At 30.4% G+C, this 26,323-nt stretch overlaps 2 protein-coding genes across 2 annotated transcripts in view; one reads left to right on the forward strand and one right to left on the reverse strand.

Moving 5' to 3' along the window:
- Positions 1-13,730, reverse strand: part of LOC131853831 (uncharacterized) — a 48,470-nt gene extending 34,740 nt beyond the window's left edge. Inside the window, exon 1 of the mRNA XM_059204884.1 lies at positions 13,554-13,730. The gene's annotated coding sequence lies outside the window, so the exon portion shown is untranslated. The remainder of the gene's footprint in view (positions 1-13,553) is intronic.
- On the forward strand, positions 8,037-25,893 carry LOC131853833 (uncharacterized). The gene is made up of 12 exons (XM_059204890.1): positions 8,037-8,442; positions 9,300-9,468; positions 10,448-10,588; positions 11,814-12,017; positions 12,470-12,709; positions 12,942-13,234; positions 15,173-15,175; positions 16,701-16,866; positions 17,181-17,321; positions 19,373-19,576; positions 20,308-20,547; positions 24,726-25,893. Exons 1-12 carry the CDS (start codon positions 8,246-8,248, stop codon positions 25,068-25,070), a joined length of 2,343 nt encoding a protein of 780 aa, XP_059060873.1. The 5' UTR covers positions 8,037-8,245; the 3' UTR covers positions 25,071-25,893.
- Positions 25,894-26,323: the final 430 nt, after the last annotated feature.

Genomic DNA, 26,323 nt, shown 5'->3' on the forward strand with positions numbered 1-26,323 from the left:
TCATATTATAAATAAATACATGTATTATCGTTTTTTTTTAATAATTGATAACAGGATTTTATTACGCATTATTCGATGATGCTTTTAATGAGTCGTTGTGAACAGTAAATTTTCATTATTTTGTATTATAGCAGTGTTCCGTTTCAAAGAACGGAATATAGTAGTACATTATTAGTGTCGTTGGTTATTTGCATTTGTATTGAAAAATCGATTACATAATAATTTAAAATATCGAGTACGAATCGTAGTTGTCTTCGAATACTGGCAACTGGTAATATTAAATGTATTAAAAAAAGAGAGAAATCGATCCTAATTCGAATACCATAAAGTTGATTTTCCTTTCTCATTAATATCATAGCAGTTTGTTTTTAACTTGCGTATGACTCGGTGGTATGATGTTTAACGTGTATTGTTATTGTACGGTGCATACATTTCAAAAATTATATTTTAATGTAGGTACATACATTTCTTTCATACATTTCATACATGTCAAAAATTATTTTTTAATGTAGGTACATACATTTCTTTCATACATTTAATACATGTCAAAAATTATCTTTTAATGTAGGTACATACATTTCTTTCATACATTTCATACATTTCAAAAATGATCTTTTTATGTAGGTACATACATTTTTTTTCATACATCTCATACATTTCAAAAATTATATTTTAATGTAGGTACATACATTTCATAAATGTCAAAAATTATCTTCATTTCATACATGTCAAAAATTATCTTTTAATGTAGGTACATACATTACTTTCATACATTTCAAAAATTATATTTTAATTCATTGGTTTGTACATTTCATACATGTCAAAAATTATCTTTTAATGTAGGTACATAAACATGTCAGACCCCTTGTATTTGGAAGATACTTAAAAATAATCAAAAATATTAGATGAATATATTTTTAATACGAATATTGTTTTATTTTTGTTCATCAACTTTATCACTAACAATACTAGTAGTGCATAACCTGGTTTATACCGCTAAAGATATTGAAAGATATTAGTAATTAGAATGTTTGTAACAAATAGACAGACTGAGTTACTTTAGCATTTATAATATTTTAAAATATCGCTATTAAAAATAGGGGTTGGTGAAAGACGGGCCAAAATTTAGGCGTGTATGTATTTTTAATGTAGCATTATAAATAAAAAAAAAATTGTCCATAATACAAAAAAATATGTCACATGAAGGGGTATAAAAAATAGAAAATGAGCCTGCAAGTATACATATCAATTTTCATCATGGGAGAAATATGGCAACTAACACTGTGATACAAAATTTATATATTGTAATACACTACCTCTAAGTAGATATATATATATAAGCAAATATTGATGGCTCGTTGCTAAGCAACGGATGTTGGGCAACGGGAGGCCGGCGGCAGTTGGTCGTTGAATACCGCACGCTGCGCAATAGTTTTACAACTTATTTTAATTATTTTTATGACGATCCAACAATATAAGATATATTCTCATTAGGTAAAAAAAACCGTAGAATACATGAGTATATACCAGTAAATTAATTGTAGCTAAAATCAGTCTCATACATATAACGATTGAAATAAAAAAATGTTAGCCCGATTTTGATACGTACGAGTATAAACGTATCAAAATCAGGAAGCGCAGACGCGTTACAACATATCAAAAAAATAGGCATGGAATGTAAAATAAACCATAACATATATACATTGGCACATAAGCCATATCTTGTCGGCTAACGATATTATACCTACACATTTACATTGAATTTGAATCGTCCCTAATGATGTACACGATACAGTAACCTACATATCTATTATATACATATCTTTGCAAAACAGATGTCATGTACTGAATTGACTGCCATCTATTTTCATGCTTTGTTACTAAGCACCCACTAGTAATCCGAACTGCTTCAGATCTAGCGACATCTAGCGGCTATAGTGAAATAAAATAGCCCGAAGAATAGCCCGAGTTAGGAAGGAACCATTTTCTTGTATGGGATGGGGTATCTGTATGTAATATTATGTTATCTGTGATATTACACTGTACGCTATACAGTCATGTGCAACAGTTGTGATGCAATAATAGGTGTGCATTTTTCTTACTTAGCACTTTAAATAACGTTACTAATTCCAAAGTAACAGGTTATTAGTTACATATTGTTATGGCACATCCTTGTTCCTAGGGCTGTCATTATAATATCTAAGACCTAATTGTAAGACTTAAACAAGTTTCTAACATCCTGTGTCCTAACCTTGACAATCAAGCGGTTGTACCTAATTGTACATGTACCTATACAGGAAAGTAAAGTGCATGTAAAACACATCTGATTTAATCTGTAAAAAATATATGCGTAATTAATAAATACATAATAAAAATTATGCATAATTTCTATTTATTTTATTCTATTTCTTTAATATAGTTTTTACTAATCGTAATTAAGTCTAGTTATATAGGTAAAGGTAACGTTCAACGCAGTAAAATTAAATTAATTCTTTTTTTTATATTATTTTTATAACTTGCGCAGAATATTATTCATTACATTTGTACAGGTAATGGATTGTCTTGGTTTTCCCATGGGACTCATCAGATCAACTGAACCTAGGAAACTGTTTTTCTCAATGATATTATTTTTTTGATTTTCCAATTGGTGTGCTAAAATATACTTATTACAATTTTTAGGATCGACGTCGTTATACTTTTTTACTTAGATATTAAATCTAGAATGTCGAAACATTTAATTTCAAATATTAATCTTTAATATTTGAAAAGTTTTTATGCTGAATTCTATTATATAATCTCCGGTTCACAGTCAAATATTCCATTAATTGAATTGTGGCTCATATGGACTTATTATGTATCAATTCAAAGTCAATTATATCATCTGTATGAATAATCCACATAATGCAAAAAGAAAATTTAGATTTAGCATGAGACATATTCTGGAATAATAACAAATCAACAAGCAAGAGATCAATTTCACCTTCTGCGTATACGAAATAGAGGTATAGGTAACAAAAACAAAAATACATACTTACTAAGAAATATAAATTATAATACTATATGGATGTAATTCCGAATTAAAAATAAATAAATAAAATAATCTTTACCTAAAAAATATTTTTTGGATATTCAACAAAATATAACTTTGCATCAGTGAAGCACTGCAGCGGGAATCAGTTAGTACTTTATAATGAGGATAGACAATCAATCTTAATTATTGATAATGATTATACCTCACACTCGGAAGTTAATAATTAATGTAAACTAGTTACCGAGTAATATACAGAGGGACATTCTTTTCTATACTACGATTGTGACGCATGCTTATTCTAAATTCGAATTGTCGCTAAGTAACATGAAAAAACTGATAAGTCAAATATTGTGTATTCAGTTGCAAATTTTCTAATAAGTAATAAACACCTAAAACATTATTTGTAGTTATATTTGCAATATAGTGGCGACCGTGACGAAATAAAACAAACTATTTTTGTTGTGTAACACCATGGATATCCTGAAACGCAAAAGAACACAATTTAGACGGGAATTCACCATCATATCCGATGCAATAGAAAAAGCGTTCGAAGCAAAAGACTCCGAGACAATCGACGAAAAATATACTACACTCACAGACAGTGTCGAAAGTCTATTCGAATGTGAAGCAGCAATTCGCAACCTATGGTGTGAGGATGATAACTTCGACGAACAGTCCTTTCAAGCCGACCAGGATAAAACACTCGAATATCGGGAAAAATGGTCAAAGATAAGGACAAAATATACGAAGTACATAAAAGGAAGTGATCCGCTACAATGTAGTTCCAACCATTCTATCGTTTCAGCTGAAACTATGGTGAAGTCACATAATAACCAATGCAACAACAAACAATAAAACATTATTTGTAGTTATATTTGCAATAACGATAATGGCAAACAAGGTAAGGCCCATCTAATAGTAGACGGTTACCGCAGCCAATGGAAGTCTGAAACACCAGGGGTGTCACGTGTGCTTTTCGAATCCTTGACAAACCTTATACATACATACCCTTCTTGAAAAAACCCAATAGTCTCTGAAGAGAACATCGTTAGGTGGTGCATTTTACTATATAAATGTATGCGGGAGGAAGGAAGGAATTCTAATGGGATGATTGATACTAAATGCTTAGAGAATTAAAATATTAAGTATTGTTAGAATTAATTTTATTCTTATATCGGTATGTCATTTTATATTTGAAATAACTTGATTTCATACAATTAGAATTACATTACAATTAGATTTTGTAAAACGTAGGCTGCATTAGTAAATCAGTCTCTATTTCAAATTCCAAGCAGCTTACTTTGTAATCTATTTTTCAGTTGAAAGAGAGTTTATAAGGTTTTTCGTTTTTCGTAATAGCAATACATAAGTTATATTATGATGCCCGTATATCACTTATAGGTGTACCTACGGTTACGATTTATGATCGGTGGGCCCTCAGCATGCTTGCTAATCTAATTATATAAAATCGCATAAACTATATTTATAATAATATTAGTAGGTCAAATATTTTTTAACAATAATTAAATCTATAGATTGCTAAGTGTTTTCTATAATATCTGATTTCACTCAGTGCCGACGAAATCAATTCCGTTGCATAAAAATTGCTCAAACCATTGCCACATTTCCGTCAAGTTTTTCTATTACTTTTTCATTTCGCAATGATCGTGTCTAAGGGTTCCATGTGTTGCGCCATTATTAACAAAACGGTTTCCATGTGCAACTGATTCTAGTACCAAACTACTTTTCTACTTCTAACTAGATCGACCTAGGAATTATGTTATGTGCGTAGAGATGCATGTACTCTCATATGAATCATACAAAATTGTCAGTAATCTTATAACAGTGGATTTACTAGTAAGATGGTCTGAAAGAGCAAATACACATTTGTGTTCCAAATTAAAGAAGCTTTCTATATTCCCAATGAACCAGAATTGTAGAAATTATATATTTGCAATTAATAATAAGTCTTCCTGATTACTGTTTATATACTAAAAACAAACATACATGATATGATTAATCAGTAAAAAATATTTACAAGGCGTTTTACAAACATGTTTACATTTAAAAATAACAAGACTATCTATAATTAGATAAGGATATAGGTGAATTGCATTGAGTTAATATCAGGCTGAATCGAGACCGACCGAAACTAATACCTTATTGATAATTTAATTCTTTTCATAGTATACTTATAACCGTGGAATTAAACAATTTTTTTATATGTGTTAAAACAAAATGTTTTAATCTTAATGTATATATTTTTAATGATAAATTTATCAATAGAATAATATCTAAATATTGAAAACACTAACAGCGATACTTCTGAGTATATATTTTCTAAACTAGGTCAAATAATATGAGCTGATTGATAGAAATGCTCAAAAAAATTAATCTTATCTAAATCTAGTTTCATGTGGTTCATTTAAATTTTAAATCAATCTGCCGATAAAACATTCGCCGGTCGCGTGGCACAGTGGCAAGTGGCAGTTGTTTAAATAGTCATTTATCTAACCAAATTCTTTACTTAATAACTGCGATAATGCGGGCTAATGTTATAAATATAAATAGTTAAAACATATACAAATTAAAGGCATAGAGCGAAGATTTTATTTTGTAATGGGGACCTGACTGCAACCTACCGTTAGCGGCATTACACGGTACACAATTTCTTAAAAATATTTTAAAAATTATAAAGACTATCTCTATCTAGGATTAGGTGACTACATAGATAATATAAAACTAATCGTTACCATACTAAAAACATATAAATCGGTACAAGAAAAGGAAAACACGAAATATATTCCTACTACACCAAACCACCTGGCCATTGTGGGAATGGCAAATAGGTTAAATCCTCCTCTAATTAAGAGGGAGCCGTGCTCAACAGTGTGAGACGTTAATGAGGTGTTATGGTTATGCTATGTTAAGTTAGTACCTATGTTATTGACCCTTCAAAATATGTGGACCTACTATCTTGTCTTGTAAAAGTTCAACTTTATTTATTTGTCTGTTTATGTTTTTGATAATATTTGATTGATATATTATCGATATTATCAATATTTGTGCACGTTTATAATCAGACAAAACAATCAAAATATGTTTACATTTTGCATCCATAAATTTTCTTTTAATAATAAAATTATTAAAAACAGTCCCTGTGCGTATTTTCATTCAATTGATATGAAATAATTTTTATTTACCTGAGTATTTGTTATGCACCGTTATTTCTATAGAAGGACATGTCAAGATTGTTTACTAAAATGCCGCTTAAAGAAAAACAACATCTAGGTACCTATATCAGTAGTGTCATAATATCATGCGTTTAATTTAAATATTTTTTGTAAAACAATAACAAGTATCCTCTACCAGTTGTAGAGGATATTTACACATACATAATATGTAAAATAATATGTTTATTGGATACTATGTAAATGTTAGTGTAGGTGGTTGAACTTATTCGTCAATCACGACTTGAAGTCGTGAGCGTCAAAGACTAGACCAAAAGAGATGATACTTAAATCGAAACTTCTTCAATATAAATCAAATATCCAAAAGCTAGCCATTTTGGCATCAAAATTACTGAATTCTAAAGACTTACCTAGATTTATTTATATTTTCAATTCCTCACACTCGGTCAGAAATTGGATGAAGAGAGGTGATACTTAACATCCAAAAACTCTGCGACGATAGATTAATTGTCAAAAGGAAATTAACTAGTAATGTCGAATCAAAATTACTGGATTCTAAGTAGGTACCTGTCTGTATTTTTTATATTGCATTCAATGCTAATTATATGTTCCTGGACATGGTAAACTCAGTCAACGATTTTACATGCATCTGCCTAAAATGTTTACAATGAACTATTATTCAATTTATTCTAGTGGATATACGCAGTACATAACAGCGCCGTAGCCTAGTGAAAAACATTCCTGTCTTATAACCACCAATGGTTGTTAGTTCTAATCCTACTGATATTATAATAAGTTTTTTTTATCACGCCATAATCTTAATACATATAGGTACATATAAGTATACAAATACATTTGCGTTGTTAACAGTGATTTCACTTGAGTACCTATTTTATTACATAAATATATAATAGTTGTTCCCCTATTTATACCTTAAATCATGTAGTTCACCTTTGGTTGAAATTATTACGTTTGTGGGTCATGGGCGTCTTTGGGAATGAAGTGGCGACCCGCTGAGTACTTGCATGCGCCATTAGATGCGCCATGTCCCTTGTCGCCGTGTCTCGATACTCGGATCACTCGGCTGCCGGGTGCCTACGTGACGTCGCCCTCGTGGCGCTCCACATGGAGGGGACCAGCCGGTTTGTTTTGTTGCGTGCGCATCGACACTAGTGCGGAACAGACGATATCGATAATGTAAACCGGATAATTGACAAACAATTAGAAAATTATTCTATGTTGCGTTATGTTACATATAAAGAAAGGAAGATGATTTTGGTCCACAAAAAATCTAGAATTATCTAAACCTTATTATACATTAATGAAGTACTTTACTTAATTAATATATATATATAACATGAAACCAAGTCAAATTTAAACAAAATAATCATGAGGTTTACACATTATGTACGCACGACTCTCTAGTAGTTATAATTAAAAACCTTTATCGTTGAATATGAGCGTCAATCATAAGAATATTCGTGTGGCCAAAATTACAAACATTAACATTATTTTATTTAAGACCAAAATAAAATAAAAGTCTAATTTAAAAATGTGTATGGCAATAAATGCATATGAATGTGTATTTTATTACAATGGTGCTCTCAAAACAGTTTCGAAGAAATGGGCCCATAACGTAAAAATATTTCAACTAAGTTCACAAGTTATTGAAATATACATGTACTAAATGGAATTTGAAATCTTTTGACCTCTAAACGTATACTGCTCGTATTATTATATAAAATGTAATCTTTCGATATCGACTGTACAAACGTAAACATTACGAACATCCCTTTTGCTTATTTTGAGTAGCATTGTGGTTGTGGAACGAACAAGAAGGCAAAACAACAAACTCAACAAAGAATCAGTCGGTCATACGAACTCGTTGTGTTTAGACGGCGTATTGTCGTGATAAGGCGATTGATTAATAATATTTGATTAAATAACGGTTGAAATAAATATAATATTATTATATATAAAAATAAACAAATAATCTTTAAGACATAAGAATAAAAAGTTCAATATGTTTGCGACGAAGAAAACTTTGGAGAAGATCGTTCAGATCTATCAAAATGAGATCCGTCGACAAATCAGCATGACCGTCAGTGTTACTAACTCAGACGCCATGACTCCAAGGCTCGACCAAACAGTGACCAAGCCCCAGCCCAACGAAGAAACGGGACTTCCGAAGAAGTTGCTGAAGTTGCAGAAATATCACAGGTCAGTGAACCCGAGTAACCGGAGCGACATTAACTTTGCGTAATATTGGAAGCCATATCATCCTATACAAACATGTACCAGAGCTATGCAATAATATGCAGAGTAAAAAACTACGTTGATATCCATCACACATACCTATTCGATTCGTTTTGCCGGAATCAGTAATATGCAAACATACCAAGACGTTACGTGCGGTGTTTATAGGTATACCCATTAAAATAATGAACATCATTCGAACTCACTTCATGTGTATTTGTTAATTTTCCGATAACTTATTCGATATAGTTATACACCGGTAATTCTAATCTTGCACTAATAAAACACGTACAATAATTCTTAATCAGGTATAAAAGACGTAATATAAGGCACAGTATTAGTTACTAAGTACGTAAAAAGTAGATCTTTATTAATTACTTTATTTTATTAATGAATAAAGAGGAATATTCAGTGAAATACATTTTAATATTTTATATTAGATCATGAATACTGAATCCTAAATTATACATAATAAGTACCTACACTACAGTTACAGCGTACTTTTTATTTAGATCATTTTAATTAATTAAATTAGTTTTAGAAAGTTGTGTTGGCAAATTTATACATTATGCAAAAAGATACTTTCGCGGAATCCTTTAGTTTTGACAAAGACATACATAGTAATCCAATTCAATTACTTGTAAATTGAATGTTTAGATTTAGAGAAACAAACAGATGTAACCAACATAGTTAGGTTTATATAAGTACTTATTTCTATCACCGAATATATCATACAAAAAACACCAGTGCATTTTTCCATAAAATCCACACGTTATAGGTATTACTGTGCCTAAATTGAAGAATACATAACTTTTCTTTAGATTCCTGTCCAGCCTGACTCCTCAGGAAATGCCAATGGCGACTCGTGGACTGGCCGTCTCCAAGGACCAGTCTCGGGAGTTCATGGCATGCTTCCCGGACATCGTGAGGGATCTTACAGAGACAGGGAAGCACATTGATGTGCCAGAAGCCACCAAGTGGTTGGCTAAGGTACGTTCATTGTTGCTTCTCTCTGTTATTTACAGATATTATAGAAACCGGTGGTTCTTAATGGGTGGTCTTTAGGAAAGGATATAAATAGGTCCGAGTAGACGTTTTCGTATAGCAATTGACTCTGTTTTAATATACGACACATTTTAAATGGGTAGCCCATTAAACGGAATGGAGTGTTCACGCCTGCGCTAACGGTAAACGCTGTTGGAGCACCAGTGGAGTATGATAGAATGAGAATGAAGTCAGGTTAGTTAGCCCATCGCGAGGAATTCACCAGGAACTAAACACGATAGTTTTCAAGAAGAACCGCGGGGATCACCGTTAATAATGGAATCATTAGGCCCCATTAATTACAATCCTTTCCACCCTGCCACGACATAGTAGTAAAATTAAATAAGTGACACAACCCTCTATTCGCTCATATTTACTATATATTACCCCTAAACAGTTGGTGGTACATGGTAAGATAGAAGGTTTATTAAAACATTCCTAAGCACCGGAAAGTTAAGAACTACTGATACAAACAATACCCACGTAACGGCTAGATGCCCACTTATATTTGTTACGGCTAGACGAATTTGAATGAAATTTGATACATGTCACAGACATCTATCTATCTACAGGTATGTCTGCGGTGCCGGTACTCCAATAGAAACAACGTCTCATTGTCACGGTGTTAATTTTTGTTTCTCACAGCACAGCGGTCTTGAAGTACGCAAAGCTTTAATATATGAGTGCACGATGACAAATATAGATAGAAAATACAGAAATAACTAGTCCTGTCGCTCGACGCTCCGCTTCGATGACATGAGGTTCAAAATAAATAAAAATATGTATTCAATTTTATTTATTTTGAACCTCATGTCGTCGAAGCGTGACAGTGTCTGTGTCTTACTTAATACAAAGGATATCAACAATAGATATTTAGTTCATTCTAGGTATATATTGTATGAATAAGCAAGCATTCTTGTTACAGCTGTTACAATATAATGTTCCTAACGGAAAAAAGAATCGAGGTCTCGCCACCGTGCTTGCATACAAAATGCTCGAGAAACCTGAAAACCTCACACCTGAGTCTGTACATTTGGCCAACATAATGGGATGGTGCACAGAAATGGTAAGTTGATAAGTAATTTACGAAATAAATTCCCACTAATAACATTAAATCGTGGGACATACAAAAATAGATAATCACGATCGACCGGTTGAAAATAATAAGAATTTAAAAAAAACTACTTACTATTCAAATATTAACTTGTAGACAAGGCGAATAACACTATAGCGATTACCTTGAAATTAAAATCAAATACATGTTACTTATATAATTATTATTAGAACAAATGAAAATATTTTTTATATATACGTTATGAATAAACATGTAGGTAAACATATTATTACTGCGGGGGTTGAACCCACGAACAACGGCGATTAAACCAGCGAGATCGCAATTTAATTAACAATATATATCAGTAGATTACATGTCATGTCGATATCATCCTTAATTAATTAGTAGGTTACGTCACTGAATACCTAATTATATACTAAATCAACTAACGAACATGTGAATTTATAACAGTTAAGTTTAAAGCAAATACATACATAGATACCTATATACGTTATCAAGATCTTATAAGCAATGGCGAGTAGCCTTGAGACTTTGTTTGTCCATACGAACGATAAAACTGGTCCGTTTTTATCAAATACCATAGATATATATGTACTCCAAAACAGTATACATTACTTCATCCAGGAAGTTAACATGAACTATTTGTTTCACATTGAAATCTCTAATGATTTGTATTATCTATGTTTTTACTATTTTAGCACTAGGTGTTATATCTCTCGTATTATTCATTTACTAGCTGCTCGCCCCGGCTTCGCACGGGTGCGCATGTATAATATATACAAACCTTCCTCTAGAATCACTTTATCTACTAAAAATAACTTAAAAATCCGTTGCGTAGTTTTAAAGATTTAAGCATACATAGGGACAAACAGCGACAGCGACTTTGTTTTATACTATGTAATGATGTTGATGATAATGAAGCGTTATCAGAGTGATCTATGGGTTTCCTTTACGCCGAATTGACCATGACGCTAGAGGGTCCGAAACCATCCGTCACAAAAACTGGCAATTTAGATGTCAGAATAACTCTTCGGCGTAATTAGTGCCGTTACCACTACAATGTACTATGTATGTATATGTTCACTACAAACTCGACTACCTAAGTTTCGAATATTAAAGATGAATATTACAAGTCATAAAAAGAACATCTGATATTTTTATTATTAATTATAACGATACATTTTGTTACTATAATAGTAATTTCTTTTAATTGCAGTTCCACACTCATCATCTTTTATTAAATGACATAATGGAGGGTACAGAAATGCGGCGACGAACGCCATGCTGGTACCGTCGTCCTGACGTCGGTCTTGGTGGAATCAACGACGCTATTCTGGTCCAAACAGCGATGTACTCTACTCTTAAAAAGTACTTCAGCTCTAAATCTTATTACAAGAATGTACTTGAAACTTTTAATGAGGTAAGTGAAAGTTTTACGTCTTTATGTTTTTTCATATTTACCCTAATATTGTCTATTTGGGTAAATACAGGTAATAAGTATTCGGGTACTTATGAATCTTAAGGCTTATATAAAACCCTCGTACTGCTGGGCGAGGTAACGAGATCATTAAGTATTATCACAGCCTGTACCTATCTACTGCAAAATTTCCTATAGTGCAATTTGCCACTTTCCGCAGACAGGAATTATTTATTGGGGAAGTACCGAATACAAAGTTTTCGTATTTTATGACCATTTCTTTTGTATATGCTTCCCAATATTTTATTCGAGTGTTACGGAAGATCTATTTTCGTTCAACTCTACTTTTATAAAAGTATCCACTAAGATAAAAATAATTCTAAATCTGAAACCTATGCGTTCTAGGGGATTGACTGAAATGATTAAATCAATATCTTTTTGTCTGCAATTTACAGATGCTGCTAAAGTGTTCTATTGGCCAATATTTAGAAAAGTCCATGTCAAAAACTGATAAGCCAGACTTATCACAATTCACAATGGAGAAGTACGAGACGATTACTAAATATAAGACATCCTACTACACCTTTCAAATGCCTGTCACTCTGAGTCTGCTCATGACCGGCGTTGACGATCCCGAAACCCATAGACAAGCAAAAACAATCTTATTAGAAATGGGCGAGTTCTTTCAAATACAGGTGGGTACAAGTATTTTGTAGTAATTTATTTATTAGTAATGATTTATGTAAGAAAGACTTGTCACGCTTGCTGCATCTGCGGTACTAAAACGGATTAAAACAAGGTGTAACTACATCGAAAGGACCCTTAATATTAAAAAAAGGACCAAGCAACACCTAACCTTATTTCATTTTCTTCAATATGTGGTTTGTTTCAAGTTTACTCACCAAATAAAATATTCACTCTTTTTAGGATGATTTCCTCGACTGCTTTGGAGATCCCGCTGTCACGGGCAAGAATGGTACCGACATACAGGATGGTAAATGCACGTGGCTAGCTGTAGTAGCACTTCAAAGGGCTACATCCGCTCAAAAGCAGATTATGGAGGAATACTATGGTAGCAGCAAACCTGAAGATGTTGCTAGAATCAAAGACTTGTACGAAGAACTTCAGCTCCCTCATACATACTCAGTATATGAAGACGCCACATATGATCTCCTTAGGACACAAATTCAACAAGTCACAAGAGGATTGCCTCACGATTTGTTCTTCAAATTATTAGATAACATCTTCAGGCGAAGTATTAATTGAATTATATTGATTAATTAATTTTAGACTTTAATTAGCTTTAAATATATAATTTTAGGAATAATGTATACTCTTTCTAGTTGTATTTATGAAATATTGAAACAAAATAAAGTTAATAACAACCTAGATTCAATCTACTTACTTATTACTATAAAATTATCCATAATTAAAATTAACTATAATACTCTGGTATTAATACTGATAATATACCTGGTTACAAAAGGTAAAATGTGATAGCTGTAAAGTATGGTCGATGAATCGGTCAATTTAACATACATTATTTGATCGTTATTGCGGACGCAGCTTAGACGTATAGACGTGTTATTTTGTCGAAGGCACTTATTATCTATATTGTTTATAGTTAAACTACAAATAAAAAATAAAAATGTTATATGTGATTTCCGTTATTTCATTTATTATTTAATTTAGTTGGCAGTTCAATTTAGTTCAGCAGTCAGCTCAGTGAGTAACTTCATCTCATAATCTCTCACCTAGGGCCAAAGAATAGACTACTCAAGAGCCCAGGGCTATAGTTGGTATAATTACTTTACTCCCTTTTGGTATATTTATTTTACTCTTTGCTTTACTCTTTGTTCATAGGCCGTATTTTTTACTTCAGAGACAAATTTGACATTACCTATGTTGCCAGCGTTTTGCGATTCTTTAATAGTGTGGAGCGACAATCGGAAATTAATATTAATTAGCAATTTACATGGGTTACATACATTAGTAAAAAATAAATATAGGAATGTTATATCAAAATATTTATTTTTTATTTACACATATTTCACTACAGCCATTTTATATAAAACAAACAACCTTTGTGTCATATTTAATAAAATATACTATTTTAATTACAGCTATTTGAATGAAAAAAATAGTTGGTTTGTAGTTACTACCGTAAAAATTACTATAGTATGGAAACTACAAATATATATTTTTTTGTTGTCAAAATATCAAAATAAAAGTGTTATTCATATAGATTCTGTAACAAACTCTTATGATATGTCATATCTAACGTCAGTTTAGAATGCTTTCGAGCGGAGAAAAACTGACAAGAAACATAGCTTTTATTCTTTTCAAATGAAAGAAAAAAATATAATGATGCCATCTGATAATTTAATAGTTATGTAGGTACTTACCTTTTTTTAATAAATTAAAATCAACTTTAATAAATATTAATGATTCCAATTTCAAAAATTATATAGAGTTTCATTGCATCTTAATGGTATAACATGGTGGCGCCACCTTTTTGTTTACATTCTAGGTAACAGGAACATGTTTGGTATGTTGAACATGTTTGAATGAATTTGAACCTTATAAATTTAAACCTTATATAACTTCCTTGCAAGATTTTCTTGCAATAAAGTTATATAGATAAAATGACGTGGTATTCTAATCACAGATCAGGGAAATAAAATAATGTCAGTGACAACATGACAACACCAATAACATGACAGTTGACACTGACAAAACAAAATAAATAGCAGGTAGCCTAAAGTTAACTAATATAAAATAGAGAGTCCAACTTCAACAATCTATTAATTACATTGTTAAGTTCAATTTGGAACTTTTTATCATTATACCTTTATTTCTTTAGCTCTCTATAAGATTTATAACTGTCCACTGAGACTTTAATTCAAAAAAATATATTTATTTTGCGCACGTATTAGCATATTTTTAATTCTTCAGTGAAAGTTATAAATAAGCAAATTTAATATAAACATGAATTCTAAATATTTACTTAAATTACTCATAAATAAACCTTATAATGTGTTCCCTAAAAATGCAGTTTTTTGTAGGTAAGTAGCAATGATTGTCTTAACTAAGTTTTGTATGTATAACTTTCACCTAACCCCAATTTCTATACAATGATATCCACTTTATTTACATAGTATGTGATTAAAAAAGAGATAGCATTGTTAAGAATAAATGCATATTGAGAAACTGATAAGATTGTTAAAAATTAATATACATTTGAATGGCATGCAAAGCATGATTACATTGCCAGATAATATGCTGATTATCTTGCATGGGTACTATGCACACTATACAGTAAACCTTGCTCTGTCAGGATGATCAGTAGTAAATATAATAATTATATCAGGTTGGTTTCATATTGTAAAATGTAGTGTTTAAATATTTATATACTTGCTATTTTCTACATATTGTTTTTCAGCTAATCAAGTATATTCAAATAAAATAATGCTAAAAATATAAAATTGTTATATAAAAACTATACTAAATAATAATTTTTATATAACAATTTTATTTTTTCATTAAGTACTATATTCCATACCAACTGAATGTCTAGTTCTTATAAAGATACTGTATACAGTAATATTTCTCTAGAATAAAATAAAAATAATGCATCAGACTTATTTATAAATATATATACTTAAAAAGAAAATTAAAATTTAACAAATTTGTTTGAATTAAACTATGTAAAGCTTATAACAATTTAAAATCATTGTAATCCAATGTATCCTGAAGTATACTCTTCACAGGAAGACTGTCTATTATTTAAATAAAATGTAAATAAACTGAATTAATATTTATATTTTTTAAATTCAGTGTCTTACCAGTTCTTCCCAATAGAATGTGCATACTCAATGGTAGGGAAATAAATATAAATCACAAAAATATTTATGATTATAATTATCTAAATCATCCATATACATGAAAAAAATATTATTGAATTGTTATTCTTAGTTTCAATTTTTAATTGATCAGATTTTTTATTATATTTTTTCTGGTTAAATGTATGGCATGCAGATAATTATATCACTTTTATTATGTACTTATATTTTATTATTTTCTTTTATTGTACATTTTGCTTATTTAAATACAGATTTAGCATTTGTATAGCAGATATAGGATTTAAAAGTTATTATAATTTAAAAAAAGTGTAATTGAAATTGCTTCTTTGTATCAATGTCAATCAACAACTTTAATTTAAAATAAAACTAAAAAATTTTATTTTGTTTTGAAGATATATGTAATAAAACATTGTTAATGTTAGTGGACTCAAAATAACAAGACTTTTAGATCATTTTTGACTATCAATAAAAAATTAAACTAGGTACTTACTTTCCTATATGTCAGAAATAAATGTATGTATGGTCTGTACATAAATATATTTGATAACATATACACTTTGCTATACATAACATTACCCATACTGGTATATAACCTTAATTTTCCCGGGATGCCTATAACAGTCCTGCTGTCTATTAGTTATGACTTAAGAAGATTGTTAACAATTAATTTTCTATTGCTTGCAAACAACTTTGAAAGGATATTATGAGTTTTAGGTAACTAATTGCTTTACAAAATTAGAATCAAAAGAGTTATCACTCAAGAAATACAACTTCTGCACCAATCTACAATCTTCACCTACAAAAATCAGCTTATTCTTCACAGATCTTTTCAACACTTTACTCATATGAGAATGGCAACTAATATATCGGTATCTCAGTCCAAAAAAGAGAAGGAAACATTTCAAGATATTTTACCTTATGTAATGGAATCAGTAGTGAAAACTGAAAAAATGTCTGAAGTACCTGAAGTAGCTAATTGGATAAAAAAAGTTTGTATATACTTATTTATATATTTTTTTTGCATCCTAGCGGCACTTTATGTATTTAAGTAACTGATAAATACAGCCTTTAATATTAGCAGACAAAACAAAATTTATGGTCATGGTTAATTGTGAATGAATTTGCCATAATGGGCATGTTCTATACATGTATTGCAACATAGAATTAGCAACCCAGTGTTAGATTTTTTTTTAATATTTCTTAGAGAAATTAAATATATGATTTTGTATAAACACATTTACTTTTAAAAACCTTTCATTTTTAAGGTTAATGGTAGTGGATTATAATCCTTTTTTTTTTGTAGATTCTAGATTACAACTTAGAGGGTGGAAAGAAAACAAGAGGATTAATAACTGTTTTTTCCTATGAAATGTTGGAATCACCGGAAAAGATTACTGAGGAGTCCCTGAGACAGGCTCGGATTATGGGATGGTGTGTAGAAATGGTAAATATAATTTATTTAATTATGAATTTGTTGTGTATGTAATCTAGGAGTAAAGAAACAGACTTCTCCAATCGCTGTTGAAGAGTACTTAGTTTATTTGCTGAGTAGCCCATGTAAAATGTATCCCATTTTAAAATTACTAGACTCCAATTCGAACTCTTTAACAAAGTCAGTAAAAACATATATCGAAATAAGTATTCTATTTTCTTTATGATTAGGAAATGCATTTAAATAATTTATTCATTGAACCAGGTGTTTAATATTTGCGTAAATACATATGTATCCGGCTTATATTATTTGCGCAATGATTTATAGCGCTAAGAATATACATCATATAGACCCGGAAATATTTACTTAAAAATAAATGAAATGACGTCAATATGAAAAAGAAATATTTATTCTTCACCATTCTTATAATGTAGAGAAATTAGGCTTCTATGTAGATTGTTACTTGTTACTGAACTTTATTGTGAAATACGGCAATACTACACAATATTAGAAATGTAATATTATTAAAAAATTTGTTCATTGTTGTCGTAAAAGAATTGATTATATGATGAGGGTATCATATTATCAATTCTTTTATCATTTATTTCTTAGAACCTAATCTTCACTATTTAACCCCATGTCGAGGAAAACACGATATATATGATTTTTCTACTACAGAGATGCTACTATTAGTCTAGCTAGAATAATATAATAAAAGTACTTATTAGACATTCTATTACAAGTCTCGTTTCATTTTGATCTACAATGAAACATGTTACAAGACTTGTCTACGGACCCCGTTTTTCCCTTTTTCCATTATTATATTTTTAATTTGTTCTTCCGTGTTATCTGAACTTCATATTTAGCGTTGTACCTGATGAGTTACATTTAACAATAAGAGAGGCAACCTCACCTAATTATAAAATTTTAATCTCGTTTCGTCTACGGTTATGTAAGTACGTCGCACGACATGCATTATTATTGACTCCCTTCCTCATCCGTGTTACAGCTGGTCAGATTTCTCATACAGCTTCCGAAGCTGTTATTTTCTTAAATTAATCGAAATGAAATCTGTATTAATAAAATCTAATTTTGGTATTTCGCGCCACAAATTTATAATTTTTCCCATTTCTTCTTCAACACTGTGACACTTTGCCGACCGGCCCTCCCTTTAATATATGTCGTAATTTGTGGATAACCTCTTGTATTTTTTGCCCGTCTTATATTACCCTTTATCCTTTCATTTAAACTGATGTACATATAGTAATGCCAATGCCACAATAGTAGCCAGCTAACAATAAGCCCCTCCCCAAAATATTAGTCTATCTTATCTTTAATAGCCTTTTAATTTTTTTTCCAATTTTTATCTATATTAGCCTTACCATCTAAAATACTATTTGAAACTCGAAATATTGAAGATGCGTTAAAAGCATTCATTATCGAGGTCTCGCAACGTTTGTATTATTCGTAATTTTTTTGTTAATGGATTCACTTTCACATCTATAATGCAGTAAAATTTTGTCTTGTAATATTACACAGAACTTTTATGTCCCCATCAATTTTCACTACGGTAACGTAGAATACCATCTAGGTGTTTCATCGTAATTATGTAAATTCCGGTAGGTATGATTAATTCGTGCAAGATTACTCACTTCCCGCGATAAATCTACACTAACATAAAGGGAGTTTAATTTTAATAGTTTGTCAGGAAAATAATCTCAAATTTAAAAACAAAGCCGCATCAATTGGATATTCATTTTATTAATGTTGATGAGTAGTATCATTAACATTAATAAATATCACATCAAACTTACAAAGCTATCTGCTACCTATATTATAAACTTATATTTGATATATAAATTTGGTATTTGACTATGTGTAATCTGAACATAACATACCATCACCGACAGTTGTCCTAGGTGAGGTTGTCAGAGGCATGGTCAACTGTCGATGTTGTGTTGAACGCAACACACGTTGACATGCTCACATTTCACTCGGTATATTTAAATTGTGTTGTCATTTCATGAAATGTAAAGATATTAAGACAGGAATATTATTTACAGTTGCAGGCGTATTTAATCATGCTAGACGACATTATGGATGGGTCGACGACCCGTCGCGGTGTCCCCTGCTGGTACCGGATACCGGAAGTCGGCTTGGGAGCTATAAATGATTCTATACTCATCTATACTTCTATTTACCAAACACTGAAATTGAACTTTGGTGATAAGCCACAATACAATGATATACTGAACCTTTTTAATGAGGTAGGTTATTACTTACGTTTCCGCTTCTCAACTATCATAGTATATAATAACTTCGCCTCTGTCTTACATAACCATCCTCATGGACAAAATTCACACGAAAAATTAGAATCATCTTACTAATATTATAAATAAACACAAGTTTGTGAGTATGGATGGATGTTTCTTACTCTACTATGCATCAGAATAACTCATAGGCTATATGTAATTTAAAAAGATATTATGTAAATTGAGCGAAATGTAATGATAAATATGAAGTAAGTGTAACGCAGACGAATTTATGCGGATTAGTAAAACTATGGATGACAACATAATTCTCATGAGGTCGACTTTACATTACCTAGCATAGTCTACATATAACACATCCTTTACAAATTTTATAGTTAATTTATTTCATGTAACTGGAATGGGAAATAAACTAACAGCCCACTTGTTGGTGAGTGGCAACCATCACCTATATATATGAAGAACTCCATGGATATCACGTAATGTGACGCCCCTTGTTCTACCTCATGTCTTGCCTTCCTAGAGAATTCGGACGAGATGCCTTCATACAGTGAAATTTCGCTGGTATATCAATTTAATTAGATTTTTCAAACCCTTTAATTAGATTACACCCTAAAAAGCAAGCTGCATTATAGCTGAAATAAACGAGATAAATACGTCTTTACTTAGTGAAAAACAATAGATTATTATATACATAACATATATGTTAATTGCTATAATTTTTTCAGACATTACTATTTACATCAATAGGACAGCATTTGGATTACAGTATGGCCCACCGTAATAAAAATGACTACAGTCTTTTCACGATAGACCGTTATAATGCTATCGTAAAATTTAAGACTGCATACTATACCTGCAAGTTACCTTGTTGTCTCGGCTTGTTATTAGCAAATAAAACCGATAAAGAAACACACGGAATTGCGGAGGACATACTACTGGATGTTGGCAATTATTTTCAAATACAGGTAAGTTCAATTAAATTCAAAATCAATAAAATGCCTCATGTTTTTATGATTAACATTATCCATATTCAATAAGGAGTGCAATATAATGTTTTGTTAAATTACTACAAACAATTAAAAAATATGTTTGAAAAAGGAAAAAGTTTTAAAAACGAAGTTTCTAAATAACTTTCTTTTATAAATAATATATAGTAATACCAGTGGCACTCAATAAGGAAGTAGCCATTATTATTGCTAAAAGTTGCATATAGATGGCGTGATTGGTATCGATGGAATTCTTCATAGTTTTGCAAACGTTTTAAAAAACAAAACTGTGTTTTCAAAAATGTTTAATCAATTTTTAAAAAGTTATATATACATGTTAAAATGAAATAATGCGTTTAGAAAAGTAATTTTCATATATTTACTCATTTTGTTATTTTCCAGTACTTAATTACACTTTAATCAGTGCTAATATGGGGCTCAATGTTTTCAAAATGCTTTCATAGATGGCATTGTCGTCATTTGTATCGGCCTAATTAAATGTCTTTTTTATATTTTCCAATAATAAGCACTTAATATATTATTATTGTAAATTAAACATATAAAATTTTTTTAAGTAAATTAAAAATAGCCGAACAAGCAAGTAATACTATTTCCAATAATACTTATGTATGAAGTGTTGTCATATTAAAAATAAATACATGTATTATCGATTTTTTTGAATAATCGATAACAGGATTTTATTACAGCGCATTATTCGATGATGCTTTTAATGAGTCGTTGTGAACAGTAAATTTTCATTATTATGTATTATAGCAGTGTTCCGTTTCAAAGAACGGAATATAGTAGTACATTATTAGTGTCGTTGGTTATTTACATTTGTACTGAATAATCGATTACATAATAATTTAAAATATCGAGTACGAATCGTAGCTGTCTTCGAATACTGGCAACTGGTAAGATTAAAATAGTATTTAAAAAAAAGAGAGAAATCGACCCTAACTCGAATACCATAAAGTTGATTTTCCTTTCTCATTAATATATCATAGCAGTTTGTTTTTAACTTGCGTATGACTCTGTGGTATGATGTTTAACGTGTATTGTTATTGTACGGTGCATACATTTCAAAAATTATATTTTAATGTAGGTACATACATTTCTTTCATACATTTCATACATGTCAAAAATTATCTTTTAATGTAGGTACACACATTTCATGCATGTCAAAAATTATCTTTTAATGTAGGTACATACATTTCATTCATACATTTCATACATTTCAAAAATGAACTTTTTATGTAGGTACATACATTTCTTTCATACATCTCATACATTTAAAAAATTATATTTTAATGTAGGTACATACATTTCATACATGTCAAAAATTATCTTCTAATGTAGGTACATACATACATTTCTTTCATACATTTCATACATTTCAAAAATGAACTTTTTATGTAGGTACATACATTTCATACATGTCAAAAATTATCTTTTAATATAGGTACATACATTTCTTTCATACATTTCATACATGTCAAAAATTATCTTTTAATGTAGGTACATACATTTCTTTCATACATCTCATACATTTAAAAAATTATATTTTAATGTAGGTACATACATTTCATACATGTCAAAAATTATCTTCTAATGTAGGTACATACATACATTTCTTTCATACATTTCATACATTTCAAAAATGAACTTTTTATGTAGGTACATACATTTCATACATGTCAAAAATTATCTTTTAATGTAGGTACATACATTACTTTCATACATTTAAAAAATTATATTTTAATGTAGGTACTACATTTCTTTCATACATTTCATACATGTCAAAAATTATCTTTTAATGTAGGTACACACATTTCTTTCATACATTTCATACATGTCAAAAATTATCTTCTAATGTAGGTACGTACATTTCTTTCATACATTTCAAAAATGAACTTTTTATGTAGGTACATACATTTCTTTCATACATCTCATACATTTCAAAAATTATATTTTAATGTAGGTACATACATTTCTTTCATACATTTCAAAAATTATCTTTTAATGTAGGTACATAACACCCCATGTCAGACCCCTTGTATTTGGAAGAAACTTAAAAATAATGCCAAAAATATTAGATGAATATATTTTTAATACGAATATTGTTTTATTTTTGTTCATCAACTTTATCCCTCACTAACAATACTAGTAGTAGTACATAACCTGGTTTATACCGCTAAAGATATTGAAAGATATACGAGTAATTCAGAATGTTATCAAGTTCAAAATAAGCACACATTACTTGCTTAGATAACAGAGTAATATTACTCGTAATAAAAACATTTGTAACACCCATATGTATACTACGTATGTATAGTAAGTACTTACGCTGCGGCGCCGTGAGACTCGTCTACCTCATCTATTAACCAATAGGAGCGCGCCTCTCGTGTTTAACGGACGATATAGTAGTAAGGCAATGAGTGTCCCAGTGACATCATTATAATATTTTCTCGTTAAATTTTATTGTAATATACACAATTTCGCACTAAATAACGTGTTACCCCGTTACACATTTCTAATAATGAAAAACCTAGACCAACCCTGTTCACTTAATCTTACAAGATCTGACTTTAAAAATTACGATATCCTCACATACCCTTTCATTTCCCCTTTCAATACTTTTTCGCATTAAAAAGTAGCCTTTCTCAGGGTCTACATTATCTGTCTACCAAATTTCAATTAAATCAGTTCAGTAGTTTTGGCGTGAAAGCTAGACAAACAGACAGACTGAGTTACTTTAGCATTTATAATATTTGTAAGAATATCGCTATTAAAAATAGGGGTTGGTGAAAGACGGGTGAAAATTTAGGCGTGTATGTATTTTCAATGTAATATTATAAATAAATAAAAAATTGTCCATAATACAAAAAAATATTTTTTCGGGGTAGGCCACCCCTATGACTTAGGGGTATAAAAAATAGATAACAACCCTACCTCAGACCTGGCAAGTATACATATCAAATTTCATCAAAATGTGGGAGAAATATGGCAACTAACACTGTGATACAAAATTTATATATAAGATATAGCGGAATTCTCATTAGGGAAAAGAGGGGTACATCGTAGAATACATGAAGTATATACCAGTAAATTAATTGTAGCTAAAACCAGTCTCTTACACATAACGATTGAAATAAAAAATCATATAGCCCGATTTTGATACGTACGAGTATAAAAGTATCAAAATCGGGCTATACGTATAGCGCAGACGCGTTACAACATATCAAAAAAATAGGCATGGAATGTAAAATAAACCATAACATAATAGGTATATACATTGGCACATAAGCCATATCTGCAGAGTGTCGGCTAACGATATTATACCTACACATTTACATTGAATCTTGAATCGTCCCTAATGAGGTACACGATACAGTTACCTACATATCTATTATATACATATCTTTGCAAAACAGATGTCATGTAGACTGAATTGACTGCCATCTATTTTCATGCTTTGTTACTAAGCACCCACTAGTAATCCGAACTGCTTCAGATCTAGCGACATCTAGCGGCTACGGTGGCGAAATAAAATAGCCCGAAGAATAGCCCGAGTTAGGAAGGAACCATTTTCTAGTATGGGATGGGGTATCTGTATGTAATATTATGTTATCTGTGGTAATACTAAAGATCTGCTTTACAAAATTACCAATTATTCAATAGAAACTAGAGATAAAGACTTCACGCACGCATCGCCGTCGTAAACGTATATAAAATTATAAATAAAGTATTGAAAATTATTCATTATTTATATATAATGATTATTCATTATAAAAATAATTTATGACTTCCTTGTCGATACACGAAATTTAAATAAATATCAATCCGCACACCTGTCCACGTGTAAACAATAAGCTAATGAACGGTGACGAAAATTGTTCAAATGTTTAATTAATTTTATACGTATGGATTTCAAAATGAAAAGTTCGAGACTTTACTTTCTATTTTATACCGATTTTTATTTATTTTTATTAAGCACTATGGACAACATATATTTAAAATAGGATTATTGACTGTAAAAGAAGACGATGCTTGTTTTAATAATCTATATATTCATACGTGAAGCAAAAACTTTGTTAAGTACAAAGTTTTAAAGCTTAATTTAGTTTTTTTTTTATTGAGCCAATAATTATTTTCAGGATGATTTTATCGATTGTTTTGGAGATGAATCGGTAACCGGTAAAGTTGGCACGGATATTCAAGAAGGCAAATGTACATGGTTGGCAGTTCAAGCACTGCAGCGCTGTAACCAGGAACAACGTGTCCTATTCGAAAAACACTACGGCAACAAGGAGTCAGAGAATGTTGAGAGTATCAAGCGGCTGTATGAACAATTACAGTTGCCTCAAGCGTACCGCGAATATGAACGTACCACTTACGATAGTATCATGCAAAGGACGCAAGCTCTCCCAGGAAGTTTTGGTGTTAATTTCACAGCACTTGTAACAAGACTTCTCAATATGTTATATAAAAGAAATCAATGAAAATTATTATGTACTATTAAAGTTGATTTTGTAAATATTTTATAATAGATGGCGCTATGTAATACGCCAGTTACGCCAATATATTATAGGCGCTATGTAACATTTCGTACAGGGCAATGGGGCCGGCCGGACGGCTAGAAATAAATGATATATTATACAAATATTAGAAATATTTGTATTGTTGAATGATTTCATCTAATATCCCGATGACGTATTGTTTTGATTTAATTGGTTATTAAGAAAGATATTAATTTTTATTTGACATTTGCCAACCCCATTATGTACACTTTTAACCGCCTTATTAAAAGATACTCGTTTAAAACAAGCGTTGAAAATAATACACTGTTACTATTTAGGAACATTTGCATCGTCTTTTCTAAGCTTGTTATATAACTTTATATTCTGCTTTATGGATTAAAGTTTATTCGAATTATTATGTAATAAATTACAATAGGTTCTTATGGTTTATTTTTAGGTGACGGTTTACGTTAGGTAATATTGGACATCTTGTAATCCTCCAAATCCAATGCAAATTAATGTTTACTTATTATTCGTATGTATCCTTTTTGCACATTCTCTGGGTAATAATTATTTTTATAGAGAATCTCTTGTTTTAAGTCTCTAGTCACAACTTGAGAGGTTAACGCTACCATATTCGAAACTTAGCTATTACAATTTAATTTTTAAATAATTAACGAATTAGTTACTCTTAAGGATTTTCTATTACCATACCAACAATTATATATGTATATACAAGCATTCTTGCTCGAATGTTGTATTATTTTATACCATGTTTATATTTACCCACAGATATAAAAATATAACTATCTATTTCTCTATTACATAGATATTTTATTTCATCACCTCACACAAAACTAAAAATAAATAAAAAATCTTGGACACAAGTATTGGAAAACTCGACACCTAGTCCCAAAGTAAGAGTATGTATTATGGCGAATACTACTGCGACTTCGTATAATCGTAAGTTTATTTTCGCAATAACTGTTCTACATATTTTTTACTTTGTACATAGTTATGTACATAACTATCATTTATAATATATACCTACTACAATAAATTATAGTTTTATCTAATTTATTTTAGAACTACATATGAAAAAGCAAATATTACACGTTTAAACCACGGCGTTTTACTCTCGAAAATATTTTAGTACATAAATGAAAAGATTATGTAACAAATAAATATTTTAGTTAAAACGGGAGGTTCCCATACTTATAAGTAGGTTGTTGTTT

The sequence above is a fragment of the Achroia grisella genome, unplaced genomic scaffold (assembly GCF_030625045.1).
Source record: "Achroia grisella isolate CSIRO2021 unplaced genomic scaffold, CSIRO_AGI_Agris_v1 utg906, whole genome shotgun sequence".
Taxonomy (NCBI): Eukaryota; Metazoa; Arthropoda; class Insecta; order Lepidoptera; family Pyralidae; genus Achroia; species Achroia grisella.

What these genes read in the sequence shown, in the direction of transcription:
- LOC131853833 (XM_059204890.1), top strand. Translation starts at nt 8,246, where the DNA reads ATGTTTGCGACGAAGAAAACTTTGGAGAAGATCGTTCAGATCTATCAA. An exon ending in TGGGATGGTGTGTAGAAATG is followed by an intron (nt 17,322 to 19,372) that starts GTAAATATAATT and finishes TATTATTTACAG; the next exon opens with TTGCAGGCGTATTTAATCAT. An exon ending in TACTGAACCTTTTTAATGAG is followed by an intron (nt 19,577 to 20,307) that starts GTAGGTTATTAC and finishes TAATTTTTTCAG; the next exon opens with ACATTACTATTTACATCAAT.